The sequence below is a fragment of the Callospermophilus lateralis genome, chromosome 1, assembly GCF_048772815.1.
Source record: "Callospermophilus lateralis isolate mCalLat2 chromosome 1, mCalLat2.hap1, whole genome shotgun sequence".
NCBI classification, from domain to species: Eukaryota; Metazoa; Chordata; class Mammalia; order Rodentia; family Sciuridae; genus Callospermophilus; species Callospermophilus lateralis.
In genome coordinates, this window is record NC_135305.1 from 212,052,683 (window position 1) to 212,070,971 (window position 18,289).

The 18,289-nt window shown below is 42.5% G+C and overlaps 1 protein-coding gene and 1 pseudogene across 1 annotated transcript; both read right to left on the minus strand.

The window, feature by feature from the left end:
• Positions 1–10,290: 10,290 nt before the first annotated feature.
• On the minus strand, positions 10,291–11,102 carry LOC143410150 (ribonucleoside-diphosphate reductase subunit M2-like; annotated as a pseudogene).
• Positions 11,103–13,999: 2,897 nt separating this feature from the next.
• Casp14 (caspase 14) lies at positions 14,000–16,686 on the minus strand. The gene is made up of 6 exons (XM_076870875.1): positions 16,648–16,686; positions 15,725–15,874; positions 15,401–15,626; positions 15,130–15,246; positions 14,590–14,693; positions 14,000–14,104 (listed from the first exon to the last, which is right to left on the minus strand). Exons 1-6 carry the CDS (start codon positions 16,684–16,686, stop codon positions 14,000–14,002), a joined length of 741 nt encoding a protein of 246 aa, XP_076726990.1.
• Between the last annotated feature and the right edge of the window lie 1,603 nt (positions 16,687–18,289).

An 18,289-nucleotide genomic window follows, 5' to 3' on the forward strand; every position in this document is an offset into this window, starting at 1 on the left:
ACAGGTGCATGTAAAGAGCCTAGCACAGTGGGGCATACATCCAAGGGTCAGAGTTGATGTCACTTTTGTTTTAGGAGGATGTGTCTGCCCATTTCTTCCTTTAATTCTCTGTCCTGGGCACTGAGATCAGCAACTTGGAATTAAAAAAACAAAAAACAAAAAACAAACAAACAAACAAAAAAAAAACTAAGGAAAAATGATTTGCTCACAGCTCCAGGAGGCTGCTAAAATACTCTGAGAGAAAACTGAATAATTCTAACTCAGAGGTTGGTCAATATTTTTCTGGAAAGGACCAGAGAGTAAAGGGCCAGATAGTTTCAGCTTTGTGAGCCACATGGTCTCTGTTCCCTCTGTCTTTGTAGATCAGAAGCAGCCATAGACATTGATAGTCACAGCTGAGCCAGTGAAACTTCACAAAACAGGCAGCAAGCAAGGTTTGAACCCTGGTCTAGGTCAGCATCCCCTTAAAGCAGGAACATTTTCTGCAGTACCCACGACAGATGGGGAGATTTGGTTGACACAGAACTCCTTACCTCTAAAATTGCAAACATGGTGTAGGAGACCAGAATATGCCACCTAAAATATGTCCGGATGACTTCACCCCCTCATGCCTGGCAGGCTAGCAGCTGCCCCATGGTAGGTCACTTCCAGATGTGGAAAGTCGAGCTCTTTCCCAACCTCTAGAAGGCTCTGCCCCTCCCTGCCCCTGGCCTCTCTGGCATAAGGATTGTTTCAAGCTGATTATTCTGAGAAACTTCAGAACTTGGAGTAGCTCTGAAAACAGGAGAGACGTTTTAACTGTAAAGTACAAATTTATGTCTATGAAGGAAATCACCCTTTGTAGGGGTTTCTCTCTCTCTCTTACCAGGGAGAGAACATTAAATCCAAACCACATTAAATTTGTTTTTCCTTTGTATATCATTTGCTTATTTCTTATGCAACTGGATGGTTGAGTCCCTGGTCAGCCAGGATCCAGATAGGTCCTTGCCTTGGCTGCTAGTAACACAATTGAGTGTGAGGGCTGGAGAGAAGAGACTGGGTCTGGTTGCTGCCTTTATTCCTGCTAGATCCTGCAGGGATGTTAATGTCCAAATAATATTTGTTGGATGAATGCATGAGTGGACAGAGATCTCCAAAGTGTTAGATCATGGAGGAAGGAACTCCTACTACCTGAAAAGGCAAAGGGATGCTTCACAGAGTGGTGACGTGGGCCAGGTGTCTAAGAATAGAGTATACGTTGAAAATGTACTGAATCCACCTAGCTGCCTGAGCATCACTCATCACGGCTTAGCAACAGCACGCCATGGAGTGTTGGTTGCTTCCCCTTGTGATTGCTTGGCTGACACTTGCCTGTAGCTGTTTCTCTTTGATATCCCCAGAGAATATCCCATCACATACTGCCAGCCTACGCAAAGATCAAAATTCAAAATCCGAAGGACAGCTTTTATTGAATGCTTTCTTGTAATCTAAAATTAAAAAAAAATAGTAAGTTGAACTATTGTAAGTTGGGGACCATCTGAAATTATGTGTGCATATGTGTATGAGTGTGTGTGTATACGTGTGTTTACATGAGCATATGAATGTGTATGTGACTGTGCATATGTATGTGGATGTGTTCTGTGTGGGTATATATGTATAGGTATATCAGTGTGTATGTGCATATGTGAGTGTATGTGTGTGTGTGTGTGTGTGTGTGTGTGTGTGTGAGAGAGAGAGAGAGAGAGAGAGAGAGAGAGAGAGAGAGAGAGACATTCCAGGTAGAGGAAAGAATATGTAAAAAATCATGCCATGTTGAGAGACTCTTGTACAGTAGTTTCTTTCCATTGTTTTTCTTTTTTTTTTAAACTCAGTTTGTTTTTTGTTTTTTTAGTTGTAGGTGGACACAATATCTTTATTTTATTTATTTATATGTGGTGCAAACTCAGGCACCTCACACATGCCCGGCGAGTGTTCTGTTGCTGAGCCACAACCCCAGCGCCTCTTTCCATTCTTGGTCCATATGCACATCTATTTGGGTTCAGTTGGAAATGCATAAACATCATTTTCCTATGAGCTTTCCCCCACCTAACATTATTTGATCCCTGTACCCTGCCCCAGTTCCACATACTCCTTGTAATTACCTTGTAAAGACCATGTGGCTGCTTCACACTGCATGGAGTGCATGTATGCTTGCCCTTTCTGTGGCTTTTACTAATTCCAGATAAAGCTGAAATAACAGCTTAAAATTTTTCTTCCTTTGCCATTTCCTTATGGTAACTGCTCCAAAGTGGAATTACGGATCAAAGGAAGTTGGGGATGTAGCTCAGTGTTAGTGCACTTGCCTACCATATGCAAGACCCTGGGTTTATTCCTAGTACAGGAAGACCAAAACAAAACAAAAGCCAAAAAACAAACAAAATGCCAAAACCAAAAAGTGTAGAGAACTTTTACATTTTACACCTCTCGACAAAGCTGTTTTCCTAAGGTTGTAGCAGTTTATATTGCCACCAGGTGTTTTATTGTTAGCTCATCCAACTGTGCTAATTAGGAGGGTTTTAACAGGTCTCTGCAGGGCTGGTGGCATTTGCATTTTTTTTTTTTTTTTTTTTTTACTGCTAATGCAAGAGGACAAACTCAGCAAACTTCCCTTGTGAGGGTTGACTTAGTCACAAAGGGAGGGTCCTGATGGCCTGGTCATAAGAGATGAGGTCTTGAAACTGTAGTTTCCCCAAGGAATCACAATCAATTATAATTTTTTTTTATACCAGGGATTGGACCTAGGGGTGCTTAATTATTGAGCCACATCCCCAGCCCTTTCTATTTTTTTATTTAGAGACAAGATCTCACTAAGTTGCTTAGGGTCTCTCTTGCCTCAGCTGCCTGAGTTTCTGGGATTACAGGTATGTGCCACCTCGCCCATTTTCCTGCACTAATAAGGTTTCCTGTTATCGCCAGTCCCGTGACTTGTGGATTCTTTTTGGTGTGTATATCTGATGTCCTTCCTGTAAGTTATGGCCCTTTGTTTTCCATTCCCTATCCACCTGCATATAGCTAAACTATCTACCTAACTTAACAGGTGTTTTTTGGGATATATAATTCACATGTTACAAAATTCACCCTTTGAAAATATATAATTCATATTTTTTTGTATATTCAGAGTAGTGCAACCATTACCACTATACATTTCTGAAACTTTCTCATCACTCCAAAAGGAAACCCTGTGCCCATTAGCAGTCCCTCTCATGTACCTTTTTTAAACCCCTAGCAACCACTAATCTGTTTGCTGTCTCTGTGGATTTGGCTGTTCTGGGCATTTCATAGAATAAGAACATATGTTACATTTTGCAACTGACTTTCTCATTTAGCATAATGGTTCGTCTACATAGTAGCCTGTATCAGTCTTTCATTCCTTTATATTGCCAAATAATATTCCACTGCATGGATAACAGTTTCCTTTTAATTTAAAAATGCAATTGTTTTAAAGAAAAATATCAACAGAATAACAATACATAAGGGATGAAGGTGGAATGCAAAAGACTAAACTTTGAGAAACTGTAATATAGAAACATGCACTTGGATACATGCACAAGTCCACATGAAAGATCTGGGACATGACTTCTGGGCATGAAAAACCTTTAATTTTGTGGTTTGGGAGGGAGGATTGTTTAGTCCATCTTCCCACCTATGCTATAGAATCATCAGTGGGAAGATGGTAGGTGGAAAATGTTTGTTAGAAAATGTATCTATTGCCTGTCTCTCCACCCTCCCATCAACAAGAATCTGTGCAAAGAGGTAGATATGTTGACCTAAAAAGTTAAACCCAGGGGCTGGGAGTGCAGCTCAGTGGTGGAGTGCTTAGAGAATGCTTATCTGGGGTGTGTGAGGCCCACACACATGTATACACACACACACAGAGTCAAACCCACCCAGGATGGCATGCAGCAGTTGAAAGATGGTCCACTTTGACACCATGGTATTTGAACCCCAAGCACCAGGGACAAACTGTAAATTATTTTCAAGTGAAATTTCAAAATTTATGATTTGCCAATCAGAAATTACAGGCAACAGATTAGAGCTGACAAACTCATTTACATGGATTAGACACTCCAGCTTTTCTTTACTTTGTAATTAACAATGAATAACCCAGTTGCAATCAAGATTAAATTAGGAAAAGAAAAAAAAAGATTAAATTAGGGAAACAAAACACAATATCCTTTTATATATTTTACGAAGATCTGGAAAACAGGAGTTTGAAGGCTCCAAATCTAATGAAATGACAGGGAAGGCTGGGCTGTACCTCAGGGACAGAGCTTATAGACAGCTGTATGAGGCCCTGGGTTCTATTCTGTCCCCAGCCCCCAGAAGAAAAAAAAACCAAATAAATAAAATATGTTTTCAAGAAATGACGAGGAGAGGGAAATGCTGATTTCTCTCATTTGATCAGTGTATGCTGCGTGTACATGTTGAACTATCACCCTCCCTGGAAATAAGTGCAGTCATTACATGTAAATAAAAAAATTAAAAAATAGTAAACACACACATCTACCCTAGTTATTATTTTTTGTTTTCATTAAACTTCTTTTAAAAAATTTAGTTGGCAAATGATAATTGTGCATTTTTATGGGGTTATACTAAATGATGTTATGCTAAATATTTACATTATGGAATGATCAAATCCTTGGAGCCAGTGTGTTGAAGAGAGATTGTTATTCCTATGTTCATTGCAACATTAAATAAACTTCTTATTTTGGAATAATTTTAAGTTTACAGAAAAGTTGCCAAAATAGTATAAAGAGTTTTTATACATCCTTCATTTACTTCCTTGAATGTTAACACGTGACACAAGCAGGGGACATTTGTCAAGACTCATGTTGTCGCGAGATTACTAACTCTGAATTATACATAGATTTCACCACAAATACCCTTTTTCCATTGTAGGCTCCCATCCACGATGCCACACGGTGTTTAATCATCTTGTCTCTAGTTTTCTCTGATCTGTGACAGGCCTGTCTTTTCATGATCTCAAGAGTTTTGAAGAGTACTGGCTAGGTGTGTGGCAGAATGCCTCTCTGTTTGGGTTTATCTGATGTTCACTCATTTTGAGACTGGGGTGATGGTATTTTGAGAAGAAAACACCCTATTTATTTATTTAGTTTTAAAGTAAAAACTCCAGACTTAGCCATTTTTTCCCCATTTTTTGCTCTCTGACTATTTTACCCAGAGTAGTACATCGCCTTTTATTTGGCCATTTTCATTGACAGATAATAAGTTTACATCATCTTAGAATATAGTGTAATATTTTTATATATTTTTACAGTGTGTAATGAATGACTTAGGATATTTGGTTTATCTGTCAAACATTTCCCATTTTTTTTGCACTAAGAACATTCAAAACCCTCTCTTTTAGCACTTTTGAATGATATAATTTATTACTATCGACTCTAGTCACCCTTCTGTGTTTGAGAACAGTAGAACTTAGCCCTCTCATTTGGCTGTGACTTTGCACCAGTTAATCCATCTCTCTCTATCACCCTTCTACCCTGCTCTCCCTTGGCCTCTGGAAAAGAGGGTATATATACAAGAATGAAATACCATCAGCCACACAAAGGACAAAATCCTGTCATTTGCAGCAACATGGATGGATCTGGAGATCATCATATCAAGTGAAAGAAACCAGGCACAGAAAGACAAGTCCCACATCGCCTTTTATTGTCATGTCTTCTTCGTTTCCTCTTGCCTGTGACAATTCCTCAGCCTCTCCTTGTTTTACACAACCTTGCCAGTCTTGAGAAAGATTGGCCAGGTCACTTAAGAGTGTCAATTAATGTGGATTTGTGTGATGTTTCCCTCATGACTACATTGGTTCCAGAAAGCAGAGCAGTAGCAGAAGCACCCCTTTTATCACATCATCTCATGACATCACATCATCCATGTGACATTCCTGTTGATGTTAACCTTCCTCACTTAGTTTTATGTTTGCCAGCCCCCATCCCCCAAACATCCAAATTACTTGAATAAGTTCATTGCAATGTGATTCACATGTTATAGCATCCACCCACTCAAAGTTCATGTTTCATTGTTTTTTGGTTTATTATGTAATTCTTTAAAATCTGTGGTAAATTATATATAACAGAGCATTTGCCATTCTAACCATTTTTTGGAGCATACATCCAGTGGTGTGAATTATATTCACATTGTTATACAATCATCACCACCATCTATTTCCAAAACTTTTTCTTCACCTCACATAGAAACTTTTTAACCATTAAATAATAACTCCCTATCCTCCCCTACCCACAGCTCCTGATAATTTCTAATTTACTTTCTCTATGAACTTGCCTGCTGTGGGGTTCTTCTTATTAGTGGAATCATATAACATTTCTGCTTTGTGTCTGGCTTATTTCTGTTAACATAATGTTTTCAAGGTTCATTTGTGTTGGAGAAGCACTTGAGTTATTTTAACAGATAGAAGTTAATATAGGAATTGAGTTAGGAGTCGTGGCACATGCCTGTCATCCCAGCCACTAGGGAGGCTGAGGCAGGAGGATCGTGAGTTCAAAGCCAGTCTCAACAAAAGCGAGGTGCTGAGCAACTCAGTGAGACCTTGTCTCTAAATAAAATACAAAATAGAACTGGAGATGTGGCTCAGTGTTCAGTGACTGAGTTCAATCCCTGGTACCAAACCACCACCACCACCACCACAAAACCCCCCAAACCAAAATTCAGTATAAGAATTAATTAAACAGGTAATGGAGCCTCAAAAGGCAAGAATGAATCACCAGGGTTTATTATTTATTTGTTTTTGCAACTCTGGGGAGGGAACCCAGGGCCTGTGCAAGCCAGGCAAGTGCTCTAACCACTGAGCTCTACCCTCAGCTACAAGGTTAGGATGTAACCATAAATTATTCCTGTAGGAATCAGATGATGAACCTAGGCCTGGGGAACAAGAGGGAGAGTTGAGGCTGTCAGGCTGTAGCAGTTTGGAGGGGGAAAAGGAGGGTGCTGGGCGCATCTGTACATGTGTCTCAGAGATGGGGTTGGTGACCAGCTGGTGATAGCATGTACACTGTAAGGGACACAGTGATGCTGGCTTTGTGGAGGGCAAAAAAGGTTGGAAAGGAGATGACTTGATATTGGACGGTGAAATCAGAAAGAATCAAGTTCCATTTTCCTCCTCCTCCTCTTCTTGCCTTTCCTCCTCTTTTGCTGTGTACTGTCAGGAGCTATAGGAGGCCGATTGAGTGCAGGGATCCTGCCTTGAGGTCTTGGGTGTGGATTCTGGGTGAGGACATGCATCATCAGTAGGGGGATTAATTGAATGAATTGGCCGGGGCTTACAATTGATTGCTTATAATTGATTGCCTGGAAGAACAACTTCATAAACAGATGGAATATTTTAATCTCCGATAACACAAGTGTACACAGTGCAGGTGGATCAGCTCCCAAAGCTTGAAATCTCATTGTCTTTCTTGCATCTCATGCTGTGTCGGGAGTGGTGAATGAATGATGGTCTTTGAACTGCCAAGAGACAGAGGCAACACCCCTCTGGAGAACTCTTAGTGTGAAGGTGCCAGTGGAGATGGCCCAGTTGTATGGTGACGTGGTGTTCATAGTGAAATTCCTTGCTAACTAAGGCATTTTATTAGTTCATAATGTTGGTTCAAACAGCTGCTGCCCAGAGGAAGAGAATTATAGGCACAAGCTTGATAAGCCCTAATTGGGCTTCTTTCACCCTCAGCTTCAGCTCTGTTTATCTTGAAGAAGATTTCTCACAATAATACCTTCTGATGTTTAAACCTATGTAATAAATGTGCCAAGCTTGCGGTGGTCAGTCTTCTTCCACCAGAGTTTGGCTGATCCACTGGGTCCTGGCCTTTTCTCTACTTTTGTGTCTGTTTATCTTTTCTTAATCCCCCTCACAGCCTGGTTCATATAGCCCTGAATAAACTGTTGCCCAGGACATGACCATGCTGCACTTGTAAATGGCTCTGCTTCTTTGGTAGTGGATAAAATTTGAATGCCAGGAAGTAGAAATTACTCACAGAAAGTGGGCTCGTTTTTAGCTCATGGATTCTGTACATTTCTTCTGTGGTTGCTAGGAACCCTTAACATACCATTCATTATGATATGTACATTTAAAATGTTTTTTTTCTATATTTTTCATTGGTGCATTACAATTATATGTAATAGTGCAATTTGTTGTTACCTAGTCATACATGCACATGCACGCTATGATAATATACTTTGGTTTATATTATTCCCCAGTATTTCCCCTTTCCTTGTCTTCCTTCTTCCCCCTGGTCTCTTTCCTTTACTCTACTGGTCTGCCTTCCATTTTCATGAGATTGCCCTCCCACCTTTCTTTTCCTTTTTCCTCCCTAGCTTCCACATATGACAGAAAACATATGACACTTGACTTTCTGATTTTGTCTTATTTTGTTTAACATAATGCTCTCAAGTTCCATCCGTTTTGCTGCAAATAACATAATTTCGTTCTTCTTTATTGATGCATAAAACTCAATTTTTTAAATACTGCATTTTCTTTATCCATTTATCTATTATAATGTGCACTTTTAAACTGCCTCCTTCACTTCAACCTTGTCTGGTGGTGTATTAGTCAGCACAGAATAGGTTATGCTGCAGTAACAAATGACACCCCCACACCCCAAAGCCCACTGGCTTCTGAAAACAGAAGTTTAGTCTTGGAACCATCAAGTATAGGAACCAGATTCTAAATAATCACATAACAGAAAACATAATTTTATTTTATTCACTTTTATATTTTACCATTTTAATTCTTATGTGTGTGTGTGTGTGTGTGTGTGTGTTGCAGGGGATTGAACCCAGGGCCTTGTGCATGTGAGGCAAGCACTCTACCAACTAAGCTATATCCCCAGCCCTGAATTCACTTTGTTTTATAAAAATTAATGTATAATTTTAAAGTGTGGTTTTAGTTTTGAAGAAAAAAAATCAACAAAAAATAAACCTTAGTCTTATCTGAAGAAATGATATTTGAGCTGTAATATGACAGATAAAAAGGTGGTTGGAGGCTGAGGGTGCAGCTCAGTGGTGGATGCTAGCCTAGCAGGTGTGTGGCCTCGGGTTCCTTCTCTAGTATCACAAAGGGGAAAAAAGATGACTAAAGATGATTGGGAGGAATGATCTTGGTAGAGGGCTCTGAAAAGGCCAAAGTGACTGGGGCAGAAAAAGTGAAGGGGAAGAGAGGAGAACATGTAGGGACCTAGAAGTTAAGACTTTTTTTCTTATCCAAAGAACAGGAGATTATGAAAGATTTTAAGAGGATGCTTAGCAGGTCAGATGTGTATTTTAACTTTTTTATTTCCAGTGCTAGAAATGGAACCCAGGGCCTCATGCACACCAGGCGAGCACTCTGCCAGCAGGGCCCAGATCCACATTTTTAAATGCCTGATTTGCATTTCAGGAATGACTTGGAGAACAGAGCAGTGAGAGGTGGGTTTTCAGAGAAACGAATGCAGCATAAGCTGCAAGGCCCTTTCTTTCCAGGACCCTCGTGAGGTCCTGGGAGAAACCCTGGCCATTTTGTTTGTGGGGCCGAACTAATTCTGTACAGGTGTTTTGTATTTTTCTTAAAGAGGGACTCTTCCTCCACCCAATGTACAGGTCCTGCAAAACCTATAAACCAGTGGTGGATGCTAGCCTAGCATATAGAGGCCTCGGGTTCCTTCCCTAGTACCACAAAGGGGAAAAAAATGTTCCTGACTCACAATAAGAAATATCTAGGCTAAACTTTCAAATCCTTACTTTCTTTTTTCATTGCTGGGGATCAAACCCAGGGCCTTAGGATTGCTATTCAAGTGCTTTACTACTGAGCTACATCCCCAGCTGCTGCTTTATTGAGTGATTAAAGAAAACTCTTATTCAGAAGAGGGGTGTTTTGAAGAACTAAGCCATGGATTTCAGTGGTGGGAGACTATTAAATGAGGTACAGTTTTTGGTAGTGACCAACTCTGGCCAACTTTAGCAAAACTGGAAGTTAAAAACTTATTGGATATATCTAAGGAGTAAAACAGTATTTAATATACATATAGATATAGAAAAAGGTTGCTGTAGTAGACATAATTAATATATTCATCATCTCACAGATACCCCAATTAACATATTCATCATCTTACAGTTACCCCCCTTTATTGTGGCAAGATTACCTGGAATCTTCTTTCTTAGCATAAACCCTAGGTGCGTAGGAAATCCTGGAGGGCAGCCCTCATGTGCATCCTCTAGCCTTGCTCTGCCTGTGCATCTGCCTCTTTGTACCCTTTGACCTACATCTCCCTATTTCTGCTCCCACTGTTGGTGTAGCAGGTGTTTGAACATCATGCTGGCAAAGTCCATGTAAACCCTCACCTCTGCTAATAAGTTTATTGGAAAAAGTGAGGTCAGGCACCAGTCCTGTTTCTTGAGCCAGAATATGGATGCAAAAGAAGCAGGAGAGATTCCCTCTATAGAGGCAAAGGTTACACCTGTTCTCCATCCAATGAAAGGCCCAGGCTGCTTTCTTCTTCATACAAGACATCAATGTATTGAAGAGAAATTCTCTTTCTTTGGGATCTTTAATGGAAATGTCAGGAAGGAGACTATATCTTTTGGAATTTATGATTGCCATGGCAATTTGGAAGCCATAGATAGCAATGGTGGGCTTCTGTAATTTGAACTTCTTGGCTAAATCCTTCTGCCAAATTTTCATTTACTATGCCATTACTTGCAAATATGATATAAAAATCTGTCTCCTTGGGCTTCAGGGCTTCCCAGTGCTAAAAGACCTTAGGAAGATCCACCTCCTTGGCTGTGCCAAAGGAAGCCCAGCTTTCTTATACATCTGCCACATATCATGGTATTCAATAGGAAGGATGGCCACGCTGGGGCAGGGTGGGGTGGTGGTAATGGTGATGGCGGGGTCTTCTCAGCAGTGGTTCATCCTTCATGCTGGGGGCAGTGACTTTAGTTTTCGGCTTGGTGGGCTCCTGGAAGAGCTGGCCAGGACATGGGTTCTGTTTTCCAGTTGGCCAAGCTGAATTCCTTCAGTGGCGACAGTGCAGCTGCTGCTGGCCCATGATGGTGGCGAGCAGTGTGCAGATCCAGAGCATGGTGGTGGTGGTGGCAGAGGTGGAGAGCAGAGAACGTGGTATCTGGGACCCCAGAGCACTCCTGTGTTTTTGGTAATAGCCATCCTAATGGGGTGAGTTTCTATTTAATTGTGGTTTTCATGGACACTTTGAATTTACTAGAAGGATAGTTGTCAAACCTTTTTTTATTAGGGCCCTATAGAAAATATTTTCAGCTTTGCAGGCCATAGGCTGCCTGTTGAAACTACTTCACTCTCCCTTGTTGGACAGAAGCAGCCACAGACAGCATGCAGATGAATGAGCATGGTTGTGTGACAACAGAGCTTTATTTGTGGAAAAAAAGGCTGCAGACTGGAGTTTTCAAGTGGGCCATAGTGTTCTGAGCCTGGTATTCAGAGGCTCCAGATTATTGGATGTTTAGCCTGCAGCTTTGTACATGGGTGGGTGCATAGGACTTGGCATGTGCATCGTCCTTGATATATGGGGTCTGCACTTGCCTACCTCTGCTTTGGCCACTTGCTCTGCCAGTTCCATGCATAAAGCCCCAACCACTGCCATGGTTGTGGCTGCGCCGCAGATGAGGAACACTGTGTCTACCACTGAAGATGACCCTGAAGAATCACTCTTTAGTAAGGGACTCAACCAGATCATGAATGACATGCTGGGCTGGGGAATGTAGCTCAGTGGTAAAATGCTTCCAGACTCTGGGTTTGATTACCAGAATGCCAAAAAAAAAAATCCTTTAAAAATATCTCATCATCAGGAATGAAATGCCTATGTGAATAGATGGGTGTCAGCTGCCTGGGTACTTAGAGGAGAAAAACTTTGAGGGTAAATCTTAGTTCAGTGGGAAAAGGAGATGTAATTGATTAGTCATGTCTCTCATGGGCACCAGGATGAAAGTAGTGATATACATTTGCTAAATATTTGTGTTCCTACAACTAGCTGATTTCCAAGGTTCCTTATAGTTTCAACAAGGCACAGTTCTGTGTCTGGATACCTCCTTGGAGACATTTTGGAGATGGAACAGTCATGTAAAATATAGTCATTTAGTTCAGAAGCATGGTCTGTAATTTTACAAATTCCTAACATATCTGCTTGTGTAAGAGACAGTGTCAGTGATGGTGTGAGTCTCCCAATTCTGTTCATGATAGACACAACCCAGGAGGCAGCTGGACAATGAGAGAAAGAAATCAATCCATTATTACTTTTACCTCAGCCTCACAGTTTACACAGAAAGCAAAGATTCCAACACATTTTTTTGGGCAAGATTTGACAGCTGTTTATTGAACACTAATTATTCCAATCAAAGATTCTTTCCTGCTCTCTAGAAATTGTAATTTCCAGTGTTTCATTCTGAATAAGAGGGGAGCATCAACTAGAAAGACTATAGGGAATGGCTTCTGGAATAAATAGGGGTGGGAGGTAGTGGAAAGAGGGCCAGGGGAGAGAGAGGGCCCCTTAGCTTGGGGGAATGGGGATAGCAGAAGCTTAGAGGGAGTGCTGGTGGCAGGTGGGATTGCAAAGCTGTGAGAAGTCAGGATGTGGGGTTTGCTCTTGGTCCCTAAATAATAGGTCTCATGTCTTCTAGAGCTTTCCAGAGGGATTATTCTTGTGGGTTGTATGGAGGAGAGATGGAGGGATGGGCTTAGAGGGGCAAGGAAGGACCATGGTTGCAAAAATGAAGGTAGGAGAGGGTGGAGGTGGAGTTTGGAGGATGGCATGGAAGAGCAGCTGAGGCATGTGTGTAGGCTGTTCCAAAGTCAGGCAGGGCTGGGCATGGTGGCTGGCACGATATGAAGGGGCAAGAAGAGAGGAGTCATTGATAAACACGGAACCCCCAACCTGGGGTCCGAGGGTGCGGAGGCCAAGGAATGTTTGGAGAAGGGACCAGGAAGAAAAGACTCATCTTTAGTCAGAAGTTGTCAAGATGGCGGACGTGTCCACAGCAAGGGCCAAAGACTTGGAAGACAGCACAGCCCAGTGCTGAAATTCCACAGAGGTGACCTGGGCAGGTGGTTGTTGAAAATTTCTAGAAGTCTCTCAGAAAACTACCACCAAGGTAGGAAAAGAATTTTTCTTGTCAGTTCTAATTAGAAAAGATTTTTGATGGATCAAAACTTGGCAGATAAGGAAAGGAGGCTGGGCTGGAAGTCAGGCCTTGACTCTGTTTATGTCTTGCGGTGTGGCTTTTGACAAATTACTTAACTTCTCTCCACCTGTATTATATGTTCTGCAAAATAACAGGATGACACTAGGAGATCAGCTGTGATTGAAAGTTGAGTTGTGAGGATGGATGGGTGGATTTCCTTGGGAAGAGTTCAGTGCCTTATAGGGAGCGCCATTAGGAGCAAGGGGCCAACTTGACACCAACTTGCTAGCTACAGAAGCAGGTATAGGAGGAAGAGCAATTTTTGCTTACAGAAATCCCAGGGTTTATGAGTAAATCACTGGGAGATGGAATGGATGTGGACTGAGGAGGAGATGATAGTTCCAGGTGAGATGAAGGAGCCAGTTAAATTGTCATTGGGGTGGGAGGTGATGAGCAAGCAATGTTTGCCAGTGGAAAATGTGAGCTTTATCTAGTTAAATTTCTAAGGATACAATTCATAGGAAGAAGAAAATCTCAGCTGAGCACAAGAATAGAAAGTAGGATAAGTGAATGCACTCAGAGGTTGCATTAATAGAAGTAGAGAATCCAGCCTGAGAGAGGCGATGCTAATGTTACCATCATGCCTTGCGCTCAATTGTGGTTGGCTTGCTCTAAGAAGAACATGGATGAGGGGTTGTAATGAAAGAGGGATTGGGTACCAGTTAGCCTTGGGAAGAGAAGATTGTGAGGAATGGTGAGCTGCCTCTGAATATCTGCGGGGCAGAGAGAGCACCTGAAGGAGAGCTTCTCCCCGCTTTTTCTTCTTTTATTGTAGATAGAGTCGTTTCCGGAGGGTGCTTTGGATTTCAGGATTCACTTTCCTCGCTGTTCCTTCCTGAACCAGTTCTGCTTTTGCCATGCGCCTGGTCACCTGCAACAACAGGTGTGGTCAGCTTGGGGGGCTGGGTCCCTAGGGGAACCAGTGCAATGGGCTTACGGGGAGGTTGGGGACCAGGGCAGATGGGTATCCATGTCCCAAGATGGCAGACCTCCATTGTCTCCTCCTAAGCCTTAGTTCCTATGGAATCATTACATGGATGGGTATAGCTAGGTCTCTATATCTATATCTACATTCTGATCTGCAACAAAACACATCACCATTAGAAGGAAAAACTTTGTCCAAACATTGGTTAAATAAGAATGGTTTGTTTACAAATGTTTATCTGTATTTCACATTCCGTGGGCTTTGGGAGTTCCTGCACTGGGGAAATTTGTTGCTGGGAGACAGACATCCTAGCTTCTGTGTTGGGTTTGGAGATGGGGAAAAGGGAGAAAGATCAAGAGGAAGCTCAGCGACCTCCACTTACACTCTGCTCAGCCTGAGTGGGGGTTCCAGATAATCCTGTGCTAACTTACCTCTGTCAGAAGTTGCAGGATGGGTCCTTTTCTGTTGCAGAACACATCTGTTAGGGTTTGGATGAAGGTAGAGCCATCCTCGTCATGTCTGTAGGCGAGGTACCCTGGGGAATTTAAGAGAGGAGGGCTTGGTAAGGGCTTTAACTAAGTCTCTTAATTCTGCTTTGTAAGACTCTTAGGGTGGGGATACAGCACAGTAGGAGACAACTTGCGTAGCATGCACAAGGCCCTGAGTTTAATCCCTTGTACTGCAGAGCGGTGGCAATACAGGAAGAATCTACACTATTTTCATTTCTATGGACTTGTGTTAAATCATCTTTGTGTTTAACAGAGAAATATTTTAATAAATTATGATTCATTGACACAATAAAATACTACCTTAAACATTAAAAAAAAAAAAAAAGAGAGAGGAGGGCTTGGGGAAGCTCTGGGGGTGGGAGTGCAGGGGACCCTGGAATAGGGTGGGCCCTGGAGGAGAGGCTCAGGGATCAGGGCCAGGGGGAGGAGCAGAGGGCACCCTGGGCAGCTGGGAGCGCATACCCTCCACTGTGGAGTAGACATGGAGGGTATCCGTGTAAGTTGGGATGGTTTGAGGCTCATCCTTGGTGACCATCACCATCTCATCTCCACCTATTGTTTCACCGAGGTCCCTGTGTTCTGAAAACACCAAGAGAAGAAGTCAAGGTCAGAGAGGCAGAAGCCAAAGGGGAAAGTCAGGACAGTTCAGCACATGCCAGGCTTAGGTAGGGCTCTGGGCCTGGTATGGGGCCGCACTACGAACATGGACACTGGGTTCTCGACCTGTCCTTACCTCCTCGACAGGCCTGCACGATGTAAACCTTAGGCTTGCCTCTTAAGGCCCGGCAGTTCTTGTTGTTCAAGGTCTCAAAGAGGTCGTCCAGCTTGACCATCTCCCCATCTTCTCCCTTGAGGAGGCCTTCTTCTCCATGCGCCATGAGCACCACAAAGGCGCAGCTGACGGGTTCTTTCCAGTTATCTATGACATCCTGGAAATTTTTCAGTTCTTCCTGGAATTGCTGGAGGGACAGAAATGGACGGGTTCAGATAGGGCCCCAGAGCTCACCCATCTGGTCCACCCCGCTTCTCTCTTGGCCTGGAGTTGGCAGCCCAGTACCTGGGCCGTGGGATCTCTCTTCGTGGTATTCTCAAATCTCAGCTGCTTGAACATGTGTTCCAGGGCACTCATGTCTACTTCTGAACCTTCCCGGGCTTTGGTGACACACAGTGTCAGGGCCAGACGGGCGCCTGACATATCATATGCCTCCTGGTCCAAGAGATGACAAAAATCAAGGGCAAAGAGGTCAAGGAGAAGCAGGAGATGTATTCAAAAGAGTTAGGGTTGCCATGAAAAATAGACGGTACCTAGTGACAAATCAAATAAAAAAAAAAACAAATAGGATTTTAGTATATCTCAAATATTGCTTGAGATATAATTATACTCCCGTGTTTTTTGGTTGTTGACATGAAGTTCAAATTCAGCCAGACATCTCTTATTTTTATCTGCCAAATCTGTCAGTCCAACTGGGTTCTGGCTCTGCCTTAACAAGACTCCTTGGATAAGTCACTGCTCTTCTCTGAACCTTGGTTTCCCAGTGCAGCTAAGTGTGTGTGTAGAATTTTTAAGGTCCCGTCCGGTTGTCACATTAGTGGCTTTATCTCTGTCCCCTCCTTCCCAAGAGTGTGGTGAGCATTCCTTCATGACTTCCTCAGTGTAGAGGTCTGAGAATTTCTGAAGCTAATTCTGAGATTCCACCTGATTCTGTGTGAGGAAGACTATTGGGGTCAAAATGTCTTTTAAGAAGAGAAGCAGGATACTGAGGCCCATAGTGATAAGAACATGATCTTTGAAATACCTACATTTCTTCCCTCTCCCTCCAATTTGGGTTCCATTCCAGAGTCCTTTTTTTGTCATCTGGAAGATCACAAAGAACCTTCTAGCTCTGAGCTCACGTCATTATTATTTTTTCATTCTTGTGCTCTTCAGGAAACAATGAGTTCCTCTCTTCCCTCCCTGTCGCCCTGTTGAATCCATCTCACCTCCTCCAACGGCCGAGGATTGATCGTTTCCCCTTCCATCTGTGTCCAACTCTCGACACCCTTGCTGATCCTGGGGTCAAGAGAAGGTAGGTTAAAGGTCTCCAAAGGAAGAAAGTTGGAATCAGGGGGCAGATGGGTTTGTCTATCTGGATTTTTGAGAATGAATAGGACCCCAGTGCTGAAGACTCAGTACCTGGTCAGACCTAGACAAGAGATGGCAGACCATGGTGTATTTCCTCTATAGAGTGACAGTCTGGTGGAGTCTTTTGTCCATGGAGTCCTTGGAAAACCTGTAAGCCCACCCCAAATGCCATCCCTCTGGACCTTCCCTGTCTGTCTTTCAGGATACTTATCCTGTGATGGGCTAGACTTCTCCTTGGTAGGTCCTGGATTGAGGAGCATATTCTCCTCTTTTCTACTCGGGAGATGTCTGACTGGGGAGGCATCAATCACTAGGTGCTTCACGGTTGGGTTTAAAATAAGAATTTAATCAAGGTGAGGAATACCATTTTGAAACTGTCTTGATGGGTCTCTAATCTGAAGAGGTCAGTATATCTCCTTCTCTCTATTTTGAGATTGAACATCTGTCAGTGTCTCCATTTTCCTCTCTGTTTTTCTCACTGGCTGAAAGAAAAGACTTCTGATATACTCTTGGGTGCCCCATTGCCTTGACTTTGTTTATACTTCTTCCTCAGCCTGGACAACTTCTTTACCTGTCAAGACCCTTTCCCCATGATTTGGAAGGCATCATGTCTGACATGCCTTCCTTATCCATTCATGCACCCATCCTTTTATTTATCTATCCATGTCTTCATCCAACTTGTCTACCCATGCATCTTTCCATTTACTCTTCCATCCACCCATCCATCTGCTCACCCTTCCAGTCATCAATTCACCTACCTGCCACCCATTACCCACTAACCATCCATCCATCCACCTGCCATCCATTATTTATCCTTCCACCCATCCACCCATCTGTCCAGCCAGCCAGCCACTTATCCAGCAATACACTCTTTCATCTATCCAGCACATATTTCTTGGGTATCTGCTGTATGTTAAGCACTGGGAACACACTTTACATGACAGACATTCTTCTTGCCTTCTGTAGCTTTAATCTATGACAGAAATGAACATTAAATCTCTCTTTACACACACACACACACACACACACACACACACACACACAGCAGGTGCTGTGAGGAAAAGGAGGTGAATGTTGTGAAGGAGGAAGCAGAAGGAGTACAGCTCTAGAACCAGATAAACCAGACCCAGGAGCTTGGTCTCTCCCAGCTGCGAGACCTTAACCATCTCGCTCTCCTCTCTGAGACTCACTTTTCCCATTTGAAGGACTTGGGAAGAGTGCTAGGTGCTTGGCAGCAGTGGGCCAAATAAAGCAGTTTCGTGACCTCTATTAACTTTTTGTACATGGTCGCTCCCCTCTCTAGATTCCCACAGTTCTGCCTATTTTTACTTTTTTCCAACATTTGTTGAATATCACTTTAATCATCTCTTTATGGTCACACATATATAGATTGCAGAGGCATTTACAGGAAGAAAAACAATTTTTACAAGTGTATGATCACACATTTTATATGCAATATTAAATAATATTAATTTGTCTTTAATAGAACAAAGAGTGACA